This window comes from Neovison vison, chromosome 1 (genome assembly GCF_020171115.1).
Source record: "Neovison vison isolate M4711 chromosome 1, ASM_NN_V1, whole genome shotgun sequence".
Taxonomy (NCBI): domain Eukaryota; kingdom Metazoa; phylum Chordata; class Mammalia; order Carnivora; family Mustelidae; genus Neogale; species Neogale vison.
The window spans coordinates 178,693,045-178,710,829 of record NC_058091.1 but is presented as its reverse complement, the minus strand read 5'-3'; the positions used below and the strand labels follow the sequence as shown (position 1 = coordinate 178,710,829).

Sequence of the window (17,785 nt, the reverse complement as noted above, 5' to 3'; positions counted from 1 at the left end):
GCCAGGTTTAACACGCGCCTACGCGGTACATTGAGGGAGATGCCCCGCGCGCACCCTGCAGCTCCACCGCGCCTAGGGTCCGTGCCTCTCTGGGGCACCGCGCGGGAGCAGAGCTGGCTCGCTGCGGCCCCCGGCGTCCTGCGCCCCCGCCGCTGGAGAGTCCGTCAGCAGCGCGTCGCGCCCAGTCCCTAGCGGCTCCCGGGGCTGAACTTGGGAGGAGCGCGCCCCAGGTTCCGGCCCTGCCCCGACCGCCTCATCCTAGCCCCCCCACCTCCCCAAACCGGGAGCGCGCAGGCGCAGCGGCCGGGGAAGTCCAGCCACCCGTCCCGGAGGCTGCGGTGGCGCGGGAGCCGCTGCAGCCGCTGCCGGCGCTCGCCATGGGCCCGGGTCCCCAGCTGCTGCTACCTCTCGCGCTTTGCGTGGGGCTCGGCGCGCTCGTGACTTCTGCGGGGGCCTCGGGCGTCAGCAGGCGAGGCCCCACCGTGACGGCCAAGGTAACTGATTGGCGGGCAGCAAACTGCCCTCGCGCGGGCCAGGGGGACGGGGGGAAGCTTTGGGGACTGGGTCCTCGGAGTCCGCGGCGGCGAGGAGGGGACTTCCCGGGCGCCGGGGACGCGAGGCGGCCGCGGGGCTCAGTGCGAGGGCTCGGGGACCGCGCTGTCCGGGGCGACTCGGGGGCGCTAGGCCCAGCAGTTTGAACTTCGTCTCCGGGGCGGCGGTCCGACGTGACCTGCCCTGGGAGCTGCGGGAAGCTTCCGGAACCACTGGGCTCTCTCTCCAGGAAGGAGGCGGCCCGAGTACTTCCTTTTGCGTGGCGAGGACTGTGGAATAGAAGCAGGAAGAATGCAGGCGCGGGGGGTGGGGTGGGGGTCGGGGGTGGCGAAGAGACGAGCTCTGAGCCGCGGGGGTGCAGTGGGAGACGGCCACCGCTGTCACCCAGCCTGGAGGAGCCCGCTGGGGTGGGGGGCGTCCGGACAAATTAGGAGCCTTGCTTTTGTGAGAGTTTGTCCCCCCCCAGCCTGGGGTGGGGGTGCGCCTTTAGCCTTTGACTGTTTCAGACTTTGCATCCTGAGTTTGGGAATCTGCTAGCACCCACAGCCTTTTAATCTCTAGAGGGGATTGGGCGGGGGGGGGGGATTGATGGGGGCGGGGATCTGCCTTGGACTGTCTCTTCAAGCACCACCGTGCTTTTTTCAGCATATTTACCCAGGCTAGAAGATAATGGAGGGTATGGGGAGAGACAGAGCAAGGGAGGGAGGGAGGGAGGGAAGGGAATGATTTGGTGCCCTTGATCACTACTTCTAGAAAAAAACCACCGGCAGCAGCAGCGTCTTGGAATCTGGGAGGAGGGGCAGCTGCAAGTTGTTTTAATAGTCAGTCGGGTGTTTGCCAGTGGGAATGATACTGTTGAACAAGAAGTAGACTGCTTGGGGCACCTGGGTGGCTCAGTGGGTTAAAGCCTCTGCCTTCGGCTCAGGTCATGATCCCAGAGTCCTGGGATCAAGCCCCATGTCGGGCTCTCTGCTCAGCAGGGAGCCTGCTTCCTCCTCCTCCTCTCTCTCTCTCTCTCTCTGCCTGCCTCTCTGCCTACTTGTGATCTGTCAAATAAATAAATAAATAAATCTAAAAAAAAAAAAAGAAGTAGACTGCTTAAGTCCTCTCCCACAGATCCCACCTGGGGTGGGGGTAGAGGAGAATGAGGTTCCGTGGGGAGAGGGAGATCCCCTAAACATCTGATGTAGCCTAAGAATGAACAGAAAGGCCATACCATGCTGCAGTCTCTGTGTGCGTGAAAGGGGGAAACGTAGCCCCACTGTTGTGAGCACTGATTCTCAGCCCTGCCCCTTGATATTTGAGGCGTATCCATTTTTGAGAAATGGCTTGTCCAAGGCCATAGAACTGAAAGGGTGGGGGAGAGGGAGTCTTTCAGTCTGCAGATACAGTTTGGCTCTTTTGGGATACAACCGTAAAGGTAACGTTCATAAAATGAAGAAGAAAATATAGTAGTCCCCTCCTATCTGCAGGGGCCAATTTCTAAGAGCCCCTAGTGGATACTGAAACCCATACACTGTTTTGTCCTATACATAACATATATATTAAATATATATATATATACATATATATATATAAACAAAGGGAACGTTTAATATATAAATTAGGCACAGAAAGAGATTAACAATCATAACTGATAATAAAATAGGACAGTTATAACAATACACAGTAAGAAGTTACGCAGATGCCGTCTTTCTCTAAATATCTTAAGGGCATTCACCTTTCCTCTTGCGATGCCGGGAGATGATCAAGTGTCTACCTGATGAGAGGAAGTAAGGTGACCTGACCGCGGTAGGCATTCCGAGCTGTTCCGCTCCTCCTCCTCTTCTGACCACAGCTCCCAGGGCTGAGGGGAATAATTGAACCTTGGGGAAAATGGAAACCTCGAGTAAGGGGGCGGGGACTGTTGTAAACCCTTTAATAGACCTGGTGATACTAAAAAATACCTGGAGAAAAATCAGCCTGGCAAGCATTTGGGATGCAAAGGGAGTTGTATGTGCAAAGGCCCCGTGCCAGGAAAGCCATCAGAGTTCAGAGGACAGAGATGGGGGACAGGCTTCCACCCAGGGGTGAGGGGAGTGTCTTGAGACAAGGCAGGAAGGGTCAGCAGCAGAAAAATCGTGTAGGGTCTTGGAGTCCACAGTTAGGAGCGGGTTTTGAGGCAGTTTAATCTTCTAATTTGAGGTCTTAGTCTAAGTGCAGTTAGCTCCCTGGGGTTTTAAGCATGGGATTGACATCATCTCATACATGCTTTTAAACAGAGACTGTGGTCGCTCCACGGACAGTGAAGTGGGAGGTCATTCAGGCTCCATGTCAGAGTCCAGATGGCCATGGCGTGGATTTGGGTGCTAACCATGGAAATGGGGAGCAAAGGGGAGGGATGTGAAATAGATGTTTTGAAATGCAACTAATAGGACTTGCTGATGGTTTAGATGGGGGGTAGGGGAAACGAAGTAGAATTGCCAGATAAAATATAAGGTTCCCAGTGAGGTGTGAATTTCAGATAAACATGAATCATTTCTTACCATGAATCTGTCATTTGCGGGGTTTGGGAACAGACTTCACCAGGGAAGCTTTTAAACCTACCCAGTGCAGAGACCCAGCCTAGATCAAGTCAGTCACGATCTGTGAGTCACCCAGGCTGGGAATGTCTAGGAGGGGTGCCAAGAGAAAGCTGCTGGAGGGGAGGTTGGAGCATCCCTGCCCCTCAGCTAGGGTGCTGTCATTCAGCAAATTTTCCTGTACTCTGCTCTCAGAATTAGTAATGTATCTCCCTTCCCTTCCTACCAAATTCATCATGAAGTGGTTTTTTTTGTTTGTTTTTTTGTTTTTGTTTTTTTAAGATTTTCATTTATTTATTTGACACAGAGAGAGAGATCACAAACAGGGGTATAGGCAGAGGGAGAAGCAAACTCTCTGCTGAGCAGGGAGCCAGGTGCTGGGCTCAATCTGAGGACCCCAAGATCGTGACCAGAGCTGAAGGCAGACAGCTTAACCAACTGAGCTACCCAGGTGCCTCTATCATGAAGTTCTAAAAGCTAATTGTGTAGGCGAGTCTTCTACAGATTTGGCCCCGTCAGGTGACTTTTTCAGTGGACTTTTTAAAACAACTCAATATATGGGAAAAGAGAGACATTAAAAATTATTTCCCCAAGGAATACCTGGGTGGCTCAGTTGGTTAAACGTCTGCCTTCAGCTCAGATCAGGATCCCAGGACCCTGGGATCGAGCCCTACATTGGGCTCCCTGCTCAGCGAGGAAGCCTGGTTCTCCCTCTGCCTCTGCCCTGCCACTCCCTTTGCTTGTGCTTCCTCTCTTTCTGTCAAATAAATAAATATATATATTTTTAAATTTAAAAAATAATTTCCCTGAGTTCTCAAAAGTAGATGATAAACTGGCCATCACTCTAGTGTTTTCCCCAATGGTCCTTTGTTTTTCCTCTGACTTCATTTAACTAGGAATCTGGAATACGAGAGGGGCGAGGCACTGCCCCTCCTTCAGTGGCACTCACCAGCACCCCCCTCCGCTGCCTGCCCAGCCCTGGAGCCTCTGGTCCACGCTCCGGCTTGCTGGTCTCAAAGTCCCCGGAATAGGCATCTGCCAACCTGTACTTCTGAGCAGACGCTAGAGGTTCTGCGCAAGGTCAGGCACCTAGATGAGAGAGAATAGTGTTGTCTTTCCAGCTGCACTCATGCCTGGCCCAGCTTGCTGGCACTTTCCTAGAGCATGGCCTGGTGCCCTGGGGGCAGGTGATTTAATGTGTGAAGCTCCATTTCCTTCTCTGTTCGTGGAAACATAGATAATATCTACCTACTGGGTTTTTTGTGTGTTTGTTTTGCATATTAGATGTGATAAAGCAGGTAAAGTGCTTAGCCAAGATTTCTGAGGTCCATTGTTAGTGTTATTTATGTGACCTTATTAACGCAGCCCTGAAACAGATGAGGAACAGAAGCTCAGAGCTGAATTAAGTTGCCCAAGGACCCATGGCCAGTTAGCAGTGGAGCGGGGTGGTTGGCTCTTGTCCTTGGCATCTACCCTAGTTGCTCTGGAAGTGGAAGCAGGATTAACCCTTCCGGGGTTAGGATCAGGCTCTGTGAGTGCCTCTTTCCTGTTCCCTCTTTTCTCTACCTCCCGTGGCCCATCATTTTCAAAGGACTTTCCAAAGGCAGCCCTCAAGGGGAAAACAGAAATGACTTGAGCTTGCTCCTGAAGTACAGTGTGGAATCCAGTTACCACCTCTGCCAGGAAGCCCACCCTGATCTCCACAGATTATCACCTCTACCCATGACATTTCATCAGTACTTATCTTGTTATAAAACCAGATTGTCCATTATATTATAGCTACTTACATATGTGTTTTCTGGGGGACTATAACGTCCATGTGGCCAGGGGCTTTGCAGCCTCACCCTGTGTCCAGAACAGGGCCTGTCCCCTAGGGCACTCAAAAGCAGTCAGAGATGATCTCAGGGTGACACGGTGCAGAGGGAGAGTGTTTGCCTGTCTGCCACCTTGGGTCCCCTGCACCCTATACTGAGGTAGTTTGCCTTGCTTCTCACATCCCCTCTCATGGGGCGTTGAAGTACTCACCGTTTTTTGAGTACCTGCTTGAACGAGGACGCTGTGCCAGGCACCTGGGATCTAAAAACACCATTTCAACCCCTTAGAGGACTCCCTGCCTGGGCTGCGAGTGCCCTATGCAGGATAAATGACAGGACTGCACGGCTGGCTTTCACTATCCCAGTTTAGGCAGAGCTCCCTGAGACCCCACGGACTAGCTCCTGTTCCTTTCCTTCCCTCCCTCCTCCTCCTCCTCTTCCAGTTTCTTCTCCGTTATCCCAGGGCCTCTCTCCCCTGTCCTTGAGTCCCCTCAGCCACCACCCCACCACAGGCCCTAGGACTTCCTCCTTCAACTGGTCTCAGGGCTCCCAGATTCTCCTTCCCCCCAACACGAGTAATTTTCCCCCAAGTCTTCTGGGGCCCTGTTCTTTCCCCTCTCTCTGCTGCCCAGCAAAAAAAAACCCAGGTCTCCTAGCCAGCAGCCTTCCTTCGCCTTCTGGAACTGGTCAGAATCTCCCTTCCCTGTGAATTGCAGTCAGAAGGCACAAAGAGCCCATTTCCTGCCCTGGTGTTTGGTCTCTAGAAGGAACTCTGCCTCTGTGGGGCTCAGGCCCATTCTTGTCCCTGGAGGCCGCTCCCTTCCCTCCAGGCCTGCTTCCCATCACACCTTCTCCATGGAGGATGCCTTCCCTCAGCCCTCAGCATCCCTCTGGGCCCGGGAGCCAGCGTTCCTGTGTACTTGGTGACAGAGAAGATGTGAGGTTATCATTTCCCCCGGACTCAGGGAAAACCCTGCTGTATTTTCTTGCTGCCAGTCACCAAGTGGAAGGACCCTGCAGTTTGGAGAAAAATCTTATTAGTAAGTGTGCAAGGCCGCACGTCAGAACAGCAGATTTTTATTGAAGAGTATTGCTGCGTGACAGACCCTTTTCCTTCCCCTTCTCCGGCTTGCTCTCCCACGTTTTATGCTCCTTGCTGCCCAGACACCCACAGGCTTTATTTTCTCTTCTGTACGTTAGAAGTCTGGCAGGCCTTTCTAGGGTCTTGTATGGCCTTCCTTTAAGATGAGGTCCCTAATTCTTCTCCGGGGGCTGCCTCGTCCTTGCATGTGCCAGGGTTTACTCCTGGGCTTGGAAATCCTTTTGGGGAAGGTGCTTCTCTTTGACACCAGCCCTGGTGACCCCGGTCCCGGCGTGTCAGGGCTGGGGCCTGTCCTGGAGCCATGTACAACTGTTGCCCTCAAGTGCACAGGCTCATCTCAAGGGCATGGTCTCTGTTCCAGTCTATAAAGTCCTCCTGTATAAATAATAATACAGTTGCGGCTGCCGTGGCCACGGGGAAATTCTAAAATGCCACACGGAGCACTAAATATCACATCAGCCCGTGACAGACGTGCTGACGTATTGGCAGGAGCCCTTGTCTTGCACCAAAGCTTGACAGTCTTTACTTCACGATTTTTCTAAACTGTGAGACATCTTTTTTCTTTGACAACCCTTCTTATATTTTTTTAGAGCCATCTCTCGAAGGTCTCTCTCTCTCTTATTTTTAACGCATTCGAACAGTAAATTGCTTCATATAATCTAAACCCACTAATAGAATGCCCTTCGACTCCGTAGCCTTTTCAAGCCTCCCGTTGGCGTCACCCTAACACGGTGATTTGTGAAGCACTACGGGTATCATTTCATTTGGATGAAACAGGTTTTCAAAATTTGTTTCAGGGAAGGGAACCTGTGGGGTTCACGTGCGTGCAACGGGACTGATGCACCCTTCTGGGGACGTGCTTTCTTTCATCTGCCCTGACATGTTGTGCCACAAAGAGAACCCAGCATCCCCGTGGGACTTTGGGTGCATGAGGACGAAGCTGGGTGTCTGAGTGTGCAGGGCCCATGGCTCGGTTGGGGCTTGGGACAAGCCTGGGGACCTGGAGCCTGACAAGAGTCCGAAGTGAGTGGCAGGCCTTTCGGAGGACTGGCCGTGCGTTTTGACGTCTTGCAGTTCCCTTGACGGCAGGTGTCTGCTGAGCACTCCCCGGGAATCGGGCACTGGTCGAAGTTACAAAAAAATAAATCTGGATGGTTAGACTATTTCTCTTCTTATGTGTTGTTCTCTCCTGCCAAGATCAAAAACATCACCCATCAGAAGAGCGCAAGGCTGGGAAAGGGGAGGGGACCGCAGGGCTGCTGGGACTGTGGGGTTCTCAGAGACCTCACCGGCAGACTCAGGACAGTGCTGAGTCAGTCTGCAAACCCAGGGTCTCGTGGGGTGCTTGGGCCCAGAGGGGGGTGCTCATGAAATGTTGGCGGGATGAACGTTTTGGTTTTTTTTTGCAGGTGGAATGCAGCCACACCAGTGATTGGAGATGAATCTAGAGCTTCTTTGTCCGCTGCTGGGGGGCGTGAAGGGCTTTCACGTGGGGACGCATTCTCAGACTGTACCTTTCTCTTCCCGTTGTAACCCTCTGCTCCGCCGTTCCCTCACAACGCAGGTCTTCTTCGATGTGAGAATTGGAGACAAAGATGTCGGCAGAATCGTGATTGGCCTCTTCGGCAAGGTTGTGCCCAAGACTGTGGAAAATTTTGTCGCGCTTGCAACCGGGGAGGTCAGTCTCAGTCTGGGTTCCTTTAAATGCGCCCAGGAGGGGGGGGGGTCTTCCTTCTTCTTTTTTTTTTTCCCCATTTATTTATTTGACAGAGAGACAGAGATATCGCAAGTAGGCAGAGAGGCAGGCAGAGAGAGAGAGGAGGAAGCAGGCTCCCAGCTGAGCAGAGAGCCCCATGCGGAGCTCGATCCCAGGACCCTGAGATCATGACCTGAGCCGAAGATAGAGGCTTAACCCACTGAGCCACCCAGGCGCCCCGGGGTCTTCTTTCTTTTAAGCCCAGCATAAAGTTGTCTGCTGGGAAAATGAGCATGGATTGAGCAGGTCCAATGAACCCGAGACATTCTTAAAATATTTTACTTTATTTTCCTACAAAATCTTACTCTTCTGGTGCTCAGTGTCCTTGGGGTCCTAGAAATCGAGGGGAAGCAGTTACCACGTGAGAATACAGATGGGCACTCTTTTGACTTACTCACATTCATACCGTACTTCCACAGTTGATTTATTTCTTTGTCTTGGGTCCATCGATGTGTTTCTACGTACATCATCACAGGGACCTAATTCTATAAGGTTTGTGTCATTTTCTCATTGGGTCATGTCCCGATAAACAGCGGGGTTCACTGTGCTCACTATGGCAGCACATGTACTAAAAACGGTGGGGTTCACCTTGCAGTACAGGTTCTATCTACTTGTATATTCAACTGACGTAATCTCTTTAGAAAGGATACGGCTATAAAGGAAGCAAATTTCATCGCGTCATCAAAGATTTCATGATTCAAGGAGGAGACTTCACGAGTGGGGACGGCACCGGTGGTAATCAAGTCTTTTATGTTTCTCCTTTCTCTATACCACACTGAAACCCAAGATCAAGTCTGTGCATTTACCCCCCGGAACTGAATTCCCAGACATAAGAAATGAACTACTCACGACCACCAGACTAATCTTCAGAAGGACAGGGTTTGGCAGGAGGGCCTCAGCTCCTCAAATCTAGTCACGCGTACAAGCGAGTGAGGCCCCCTTCACGGGAAACAGTAGTGCTCTGGCTCGTTAGCTTTCCGTAGCGGAGATACATTCATCCAGGAGTCGGCTCTGCAGTTACTAACATGCTAGACTCCCAGTAGGAAGTGGTGGAGAAAGAGGCCCACAAGGGAAGGAAAGGTCGAACGAGAAAGCGTGCACACGCTGGTGTGGGGGAGGGGAGCAGCCGGCCCCAGACACGGATGTGGTGCAGGAGGGCTGGGGGCAGCACACCTGAAGGGAGAGACAGGGCTTGAGGTGGTGGAATTGCAGGGGGATTTACCCCCCCCTTTTTTTCAAATTCTTTTACTTTGTTGTCGGCTTTTCCAATAATAATAAGTAATCAATGAGTTGTCCATATTACATGTTTTTTTTTTTTTTTAAGATTTTATTTATTCGACACAGAGAGAGAGATCACAAGTACGCAGAGAGGCAGACAGAGAGAGAGGGGGAAGCAGGCTCCCTGCTGAGCAGAAAGCCCGATGCGGAGCTTGATCCTGGGACCCTGAGATCATGACGTGAACCAGAGGCAGAGGCTTAACCCACTGAGCTACCCAGGCGCCCCATATTATATGTTTTTATAAGCCAAGGTAGAGTGCTGTGAAGCACAAATAATTAAATTTATGGACTGTCACATACACCAGAGCTGATTGTTCCTCCCTGGGGACTGCACGTACCCAAGTTCTCTGGGCTCAGAACTGTCATAAGTCCTTTTCCTGAATGCACACAATAGAGCTAGCTACATTAGGATGTAAATTTATTCAGGTTTAAGATTTTTAATTCAGCAAATACGTGTTCTGATGGGTACGAAATGGCTTTTTGGAGAAACCCTTAGGCCCACTTTTCATGCACTACTGCTAATTTTAGGTTGATTACAATGATTTCTTTATAAGAAAATGGCTACCGTTAAACTCTTGGATTTGCCAGGGTCTTCGGGAGCATTACTTTTAGTCCTTACAAAAATGTAAGGGTTCAGGGATGGAGAATGGAGCAGGTTCCTTGGGTCAGTGGGGTGGTGGTGGTGCCGGGGGGATGCGTAGGAGAGCAGCCCTCCCTCCCTCGCTGGTGCAGAGCTGGGTCTCCCTGGAAGAGTGTGCAGCTCCCTGTAGCAATGCCCTTGACACTGGTGTCCCACTCTCCCATCCTGGAGCCCAGCAGGAACAGCAGCTGAGCTTTACTGTGTCCTCTTTCCTGACTCGTCTCTCTCTCTTTGCCTTCCCTGCCGTGGGTGTGTGTGCGGACATAGGTCTTGCATCGAAATTCTTTTGAGTTTGGAGGAAGGACCTTTTGGATCACCTACATTTGGCCTAGACTTCTCTGTGAGCAGAGCTTTCCTTCCAGGCCACTGACCAATCAGCTCTAAATTGCCTGCCTTGGATAGCCACTTCTGGTCCATGCAGCCGAGCCAGGATCTTGAGGTTCACAGCCAATGGAGGTAGAGCCCTGAAGAAAGGGAGGAGGTGGGCATGACATGCATTCAAGGAGTTGGAGGATAGAGCAGACACTTCTCATGGTCTGTACTCTTCTCTTAGGGCAGAACCCGTTTCTCCCCTCCTTGCTGCTGGGCTGGAGCTCAGTCCCCATGGCTGCTTCCAGCTCTTCCGCTCAAGGTCAGATCACTAGGTGCTCCTGTTGCCACCCCTTCCGTAGCCTGGTGAGCCTGGAAGGTGTTGGGCCTCATTACATGCAGGCTGGCTGCCGTTCCTCCAGCACGGGGGTGGGCAAGAGCCGCCGCTGGAGGGACAGGATGTCACGTGAGCGCCGGGTTCTGCTATGCAGTTTTCAAGCTCTGTAACCTCTGTTTCTTCATTTCAAGTGGGATTGAGAAGACCTGTTCTGTAGGGTCGTGAGGATTAGCGGAGGGTGTATATTAAGTGCTGATTGTGCCAGGGTTGGGTGCTGAAGCCGGAGCGACCACGTGAAGCTCAGGTCAGACATGGTGCCAGTAACATAGCCCGGGTTTCCCCATTGGCACAACAGTGTCATCCTGCCCTTCCTTCTCATTTCAGAGCAAAATCGTTGACTTGCTTGTTTGGGGTCTTGCCTTGAGGTCAGAGGATGGTGTCATCTTTAAGGTTTTCGTGTGTTTATCTGGGTCTCTGATGCCCTGATTCCGCAAGGAGTGAATTCTACCACTTCCTTTGTTTCTCTGTATGCTTCACCATCTTTTCCCCATCCCCAGGTCCCAGTTCTATTAAAACCTTATGGTTCCCTTTGAAGAATTGGCTTTCATATAACATCTGCTGATTCTCCTCTTTTTTTTTTTTTTTTTTAATTTGTCTCACCCAGGTATAAGCATTTATGGTGAGACATTTCCAGATGAGAACTTCAAGCTGAAGCATTATGGCATTGGGTGGGTAAGCATGGCCAATGCTGGACCTGATACCAACGGCTCTCAGTTCTTCATCACCTTGACCAAGCCCACCTGGCTGGATGGCAAACATGTGGTATTTGGAAAAGTCCTTGATGGAATGGTAATGTGATATGTTATTATGCCCCATTCAGAGCTTCATATTTACAGCGAGAGTACTTTCAGTGATTTATTTTCATCTTAAAATGTGCTTGTTAGAGATCCATCATTCCATGCTGACTTGCCTCTTTAAAGGTGAATTGCATGTGGTAATTTAACTGTGAGGCGTACCGGGGCAGAAGATGGAGCCTTGACGTGGAAAAATTGAGGGCTTCCTTTATCTCGCTACTTGATATAAATGGAAACTCTTCTTTAACATAACCAAGTAAAACCCCGGTCCCATATGTGCATATATTAGGTTTTATGCCACCTTAAAAAGGAAGGAAATCCCGTCACATGGTACAACATGGATGAACCTTGAATATGTTGAGTAAAATAAGCCAGTCACAAAAGACCATACGATTCCACTTTTAAAAGGTATCTAAAGTAGTCAGATACATGTAAAATGAAGTAGAATGGGGGTTGCCAGGGGCCGGCAGGGAGGAAGAAATGGGGAGTGTTCCGTGGGTACAGAGCTGCACTGCTGCAAGAGAAAAAGCGTTCTGCAGAAGAGTTGCACATAATGGGAATAATAGTTGCACAGTATAATGGGAATATACTTAAGACTATGGCACCGTACACTTCGAAATAGATAAGGTGGTGCATTTTATGTTACTTTTTTACCATGGTTGAAAATAAAATATTTTTAAAAATCCCTTGAACACCACATGGTTTGGTGCAGAAACAAGTCCCCTCCAAAGACACAGTCAGTAGAGTGATGACAGTTGCTAAAGGGAATTTAAATTCCTGCAGACATAACCTGTCTCAAAGAGTATCTCAAGGGTCCAGTTCATAATCCAGAGAAACACTTCTTAAAAATCCTCATTCTCCTCCACTCCCAACATTTTTCCTCCTTAGCATCTGCTCACAGAATCTCTCCCAGTTCCTAAACTAGAAGATGGAAGGTCTGCCCAACCCAATCCTGGACCACTCCTGACCACCCCCTGTCCTCTTTCATATTTGATTTGGTTTCATTTTCTTTTGTTTTCCTTTCTTTTTTTGAAAAGTGGTTTTATTTATTTATTTGAGGGAGAGAGAGGCAGAGAGAAACAGAGAATGAGTGAGCGTGAGCAGAGGGAGAGGGAGAGGCAGGCTTAGGGAGAGGGAGAGGCAGGCTTGCTGCTGAGCAAGGAGCCTAATGTGGGGCTCGATCCCGGGACCCTGAGATCACAACCTGAGCTGAAGGCAGACGGTTAACCAACTGAGCCACCCAGGCGCCCGATTTTTTATCATTTTCATGTGAGCTGTTCTGTCTGTTCCATCCAAATCCAAGTGAACCAAGCTCACTTGTGACAATTCTTCCACAGCTTCTACCCCCATCCTGATTCTACCCATTGAAGAGCCAGGAACTGAGTTGACCCATTAAGAACCTCTCTCACAAGGCAAGGAAGTGTTCAGCCTGAGCCGCCAAAGATAGGGTTCTCATTGGCAAGTGGAATGAGAGAGAAAGAGAGCAGATACGTATCCCTTCATAGATCACTGTCCATCCTATCACAATAAAGGACAGACCTATATTCTCACGAGCCATAACTTCCTTTGAGGCACCTACTTATTTTATTTATTTTAAAGATTTCACTTATGTATTTGACAGAGAGAGAGCACACAAGTAGGGGAGCAGCAGGCAGAGGGAGACAGAGAAGCAGACTCCTCACTGAGCAGGGGGCCTGACGTGGGGCTCAGTCCCAAGACCCTGGGATCATGACCTGAGCTGAAGGCAGACGGTTAACAGACTGAGCCACCTAGGCACCCCTCAAGGCATCTATTCTCACACAGTAATGAATGCCAGCATCCCTCAAGTCTCACACAGAATGATGCCCTTGAAGTGAGCTAAACGTCCATATGCCTGTGCTCCATCAGTTTGCGTTTTTGATCGGTGGGCGTAACCAGGGTTTAAAATATTTTAAATGTAATGAAGTTCAGACATTCACGCATATATTTGCATATATGCATATATGTGAATATATCATACTAACGTGTAAGAGAAATGAAGAGTGCAAGTGTTATGCTGTCTTCCGGTCATGGTTTTTCTTCTCGCTCTCTAGATCCTCTGTCTTAACGCCCTACCCGACTGTACCAACTTCCTTCCACCCATTGGGGTGCATCCTGGGAGACCCGCTGCCTGGTCTTAGAGGAACAGTCCTTTACGTGTTAGGAGTCCTAGACTTCTTTGAGATAGTAATGAAAACTATAGGTTTTCTCTCCAGGCGGAAAAAAAAAATTCTGTGTGTGTATGTGTGTGTTTTATACCATTCCAAGGAATCTTCAGAATCTCCTGAATTCTAACCCAGAGATCATCTGGCTTGCTTTGTGAACGCTACACTTTTCTTTTTTTTTGGTAAAGATTTTATTTATTTATTTGACAGACAGAGGTCACAAGTAGGCGGAGAGGCAGGCAGAGAGAGAGAGACAAGGAAGCAGGCTCCCTGCTGAGCAGAGAGCCCGATGCGGGACTTGATCCCAGGACCCCGAGATCATGACCTGAGCCGAAGGCAGCAGCTTAACCCACTGAGCCACCCAGGCGCCCTCTGCTACACTTTCTTGAGCTCCCCTCAGACTCACAGAATCACAGTGTCCACAGGTAGCCCCACAAATAAGCATTTTTTAAAACTGTGGGAAAATATACATAGAAATTTCTATTTTAACTCTAAATGAGCGTTTTTTAAAATGTTCCACAAGTCATCAGATGGGAAGCCACTGCTTGAGGCAGACATGTGTACACATGTTTGCATAGACACAGCGTTTAGAAATATATATAATTATTATTAGAAGAATGCTGGTCTTTTATCTTAAGTTAACCTAAATTGGCCAGCGACTGGGTTAGGTGGCACTGTGTCCAAGGCAGCGAGTTGCTTTGTTGCTATTTTTGTCTCAGACCCATTTGGGAAGCTGGTCATAAGCCACCGTCCCTGGTCCTGAACCAGTTCTCCCTCTTTCCGTGTGAAGCTCAAGGTGGTTTCCTCAGATGTGTAGTCCTCCAGGGTAGAGAACGGGTCTTCATATCACTGTGGGGGTGGGGTCTCTCACTCCACTGGTTGGGCGTGGGTCAACTTTAAAATGGGCAAACCCAGGGGTGCCTGGGTGGCTCAGTGGGTTAAAGCCTCTGCCTTCGACTCAGGTCATGATCCTAGGGTCCTGGGATCGAGCCCCGCATTGGACTGTCTGCTCCACGGGGAGCCTGCTTCCCGCCCCCCCCGCCTGCCTCTTTGCCTACTTGTGATCTCTCTCTGTCAAATAAATAAATAAAATCTTAAAAAAAAATAAATAAAATAAAATGGGCAAACACAGAACTAGGTCCACTTCTAAATCTGCCTTCTGACCATTTACAGGGTATTGTTGAAACTGACTCATATTCCATGTTGACTGTTGACTGTTACACTGGGGTAGAAAGTGGGTAGAAATACATTTGATTAGAGCTCTGTGTTTATGAAAATATTATTTTTAGAATATAAAATGCTAATTTTTAAAAAATTTTATTTATTTGACAGAGATCACAAGTAGGCGGAGAGGCAGGCAGAGAGAAAGAAGAGGTAGCAGGCTCCCCACTGAGCAGAGTGTCCGATGCGGGGCTCGATCCCAGGATCCTGGGATCATGACCTGAGCTGAAGGCAGAGGCTTAACCGACTGAGCCACCCAGGCGCCCCAGAATATAAAATGCTAATTAAAAGAAGTGAGAAAATACACAAGTATGTTCTTTCAGTCGCCAGGTAGTGGGTAAATTTTGTTCTGTTATATATACATTTCCTGAATATTTTAAGTTTTCCATAGTTGGCTTGCATGACTTTTGTACCATACCAACAACAACAACAGCCACAAACCCGGTTTTCTACCTGGGCTTTCTGACTGGGCACTGATTTCACCTGCGATCGTCATAGTTGCTGGCGAGATGTGAACCCAGAATCTGTTTTTCTCTCACCAGACGGTGGTCCACTCCATAGAACTTCAGGCAACTGATGGGCACGACCGTCCGCTCACAGACTGCTCCATCGTCAACAGCGGCAAGATAGACGTGAAGACCCCCTTTGTGGTTGAGGTCTCTGACTGGTGATACAACGGGCCGAAAACAAGAAACACTGTGGCAGGGATGTGTGTGTGTGCGCTTGCACATGTGTGTCTTTTGAGTTTCCAAAGTTACTGTTTTGCTCTGTTTTCTTACCTCTGTGTTTCACTCCCCATCACAGGAAAGTTCAAAACATCAACCACTCAGAGATTAGTTTGCATGAATTTTGGTAAATCACTTGTGTTTAGGGACTTGGCACTTCAAAGACCTCGCCCCTTCCTCCGACGGTGCTGTTTTTAAACTAGAAAACTTTGTATTGTCTGTTTTTGTTTGGAGAACACAGTCATTATCTTGCTGAATTAATTGTAATCCCCAAAGTTGGGGACTCGAATTACATCGAGGATGCTGAAGATTCATCTGAAGAAGGTGGGGACAGTGATGTTTGTTATTTTGTACTCAAATTCTTTGCAGGTAAAGGGAGATTTGATGAGTGTAATCTGTAATCTGAGATATGTCATAGGGACTTCTACCTGATAAAAGGTGCTTTTGTGTCCTATTAAATGCTTTTTATATAGGTCAACTCTCTTTTTGCAAGTCTTTTTTTTTTTTAAGTTAAAGTTCTTAAAGTTGATGACAAAAACATATGTACTGTAATGCTAGCAATGAACTGATTAGAGAGGGTTCTATAAATCAGAATGCTAACATAACTGGATAATTTGGGATAGGAAGGGCCAGAAATGATGCCTAACCATATCCCAAATACCTGAGCAGATTAATTTGCTAATTTTTACTCACTGTAACATTTATACAAAGTTCCCTTGAATCGAGTTGCAACACAGGGCATTTTTTTTTTTTTTTTAAAACATAAGGAGCATGAAGATTTGGACTGTACTTAAACTAGATGGGAAAGTAGAACCCCACTGTCTTGCTGTAACATACCTGGCCGGAACAGAGTGCCTGATCTCTGTTCAGTGGGAGTGATATCTTTGAAAACAGCCCCATTGCTTCTCCTCTAGGACCTGTGGAGTGAGTGAGGACCCCCAGAATTCCATCTCGTCAATAAAAAAAGAAGAAATAAGAAGTAAATAAATTTTGACAACTACCTTTTAAAAAAAAATTCCATCTCCATGGGGCACCTGGGCGGCTCAGTCAGTTGAGTGTCTGCCTTTGGCTCAGATGATGATCCCAGGGCCCTAGCATTGAGCCCCACATCTGGCTCCCTGCTCAGCAGGGAGTCTGTTTCTCCCTTTGCACGCCCCCCCCCATGAGCACTCTCTTTCTCTCAGTCACTCTCTCAGATCTTAAAAGGAAAATTCCATCTCTTGAGCTGTATTCTAAGAAAACTATTTTAGCAGGAGATGAGATGAAATGGGCAGTCTCAGTTAATCACTACAACCTTCTTTTTTTTTTTTAATATTTTATTTATTTGACATAGATCACAAGTAGAGAGGCAGGCAGAGACAGAAAGAGAAGGAAGCAGGCTCCTGATGAGCAGAGAGCCGCTGAGCCACCCAGGCACCCCTTACTACAACTTTCTTAGCAATTTTTAGCAAATTTTTAGCAAATTTACTGAAGGCCTTAGATACGCCGGGTACCAGTTTTTAATTTTGGAATCTGGCAGGGGACTGTGAGAAAAAGACCTGAGGGAACCTACATTCTAGATGTGGAGACAGAATAAATAAGGGGACAAAAAGCATGCCGAAGGTATGAAGAAGGCATGCCCATGTGTGTCGGGGCGGCTGGGAAGGGACTGCTGGGTGAGGGGTCTGGGCAGGCCTCCTGAGGGGCTGAGAGAGTAGAGAGCAGGAGGGCAGCACTGTGGGCCTACCCGGCAGAGAGGGAAGTTGAAGTCAGAAGGGTCCTGAGGTGAGAAGGAGTGGGGCCTGAGAGGCCAGAGGGCCCAGGCTGAGATTGGACTGTTCTGGGCCTAAGTGCCAGATTTGAGTTCTTCCTTGATGCACAGTACAGTGGGAAGCTATCAGTGTTAAGTTGGGGAAGGGCATGAGTTGGTCCTCATTTAAGAAAGACTGCTTTGGGGGTGCCTGGGTGGCTCAGTGCGTTAAGCCTCTGCCTTCAGCTCAGGTCATGATCTCAGGGTCCTGGGATCGAGCCCCGCATCTGGCTCTCTGCTCAGCGGGGAGCCTGCTTCCTCCTCCCTCTCTGCCTGCCTCTCTGCCTACTTGTGATCTCTGTCTGTCAGATAAATAAATAAAATCTTAAAAAAAAAAAAAAAGAATCACTACTACTTCTTCTATAAGGAGGATTTTTATAGGGGAGCTAGCATACACATCCAGAAACTCAAAACATTCACATCCTTTGAAGTCCTGTTCCTGGGACATTGCTCTGGAAAGTGACGTCAAATTGTCATGGGCTTCGCTGTTTGGTCAGTCCAGCATCCAGTCCCCATGGCCTGGGGATGGCCACCCATTTTCTTCCAGCAATCAGAGCATTCCCTCAAGTACTTCTTATTGGTAGGGGAGGCAGACCCTGTGGATGGGTACAGATGTGGCCGGAAAACTCATTAGCTCACTTGATAATTATTTATTGAGTGCTGG

At 49.0% G+C, this 17,785-nt stretch overlaps 1 protein-coding gene across 1 annotated transcript; it reads left to right on the top strand.

Moving 5' to 3' along the window:
- Positions 1-307: 307 nt before the first annotated feature.
- PPIC (peptidylprolyl isomerase C) lies at positions 308-15,810 on the top strand. Its single transcript, XM_044263813.1, has 5 exons — positions 308-494; positions 7,594-7,707; positions 8,427-8,520; positions 11,014-11,198; positions 15,150-15,810. Exons 1-5 carry the CDS (start codon positions 378-380, stop codon positions 15,276-15,278), a joined length of 639 nt encoding a protein of 212 aa, XP_044119748.1. The 5' UTR covers positions 308-377; the 3' UTR covers positions 15,279-15,810.
- The last annotated feature ends 1,975 nt before the right edge of the window (positions 15,811-17,785 follow it).

Bases quoted from the DNA above. Each gene is read 5' to 3' on its own strand.
- PPIC (XM_044263813.1), top strand. From the start codon at position 378: ATGGGCCCGGGTCCCCAGCTGCTGCTACCTCTCGCGCTTTGCGTGGGG. The intron at 7,708-8,426 runs GTCAGTCTCAGT...TAATCTCTTTAG, and splicing joins TCGCGCTTGCAACCGGGGAG to AAAGGATACGGCTATAAAGG. The intron at 11,199-15,149 runs GTAATGTGATAT...TTCTCTCACCAG, and splicing joins GAAAAGTCCTTGATGGAATG to ACGGTGGTCCACTCCATAGA.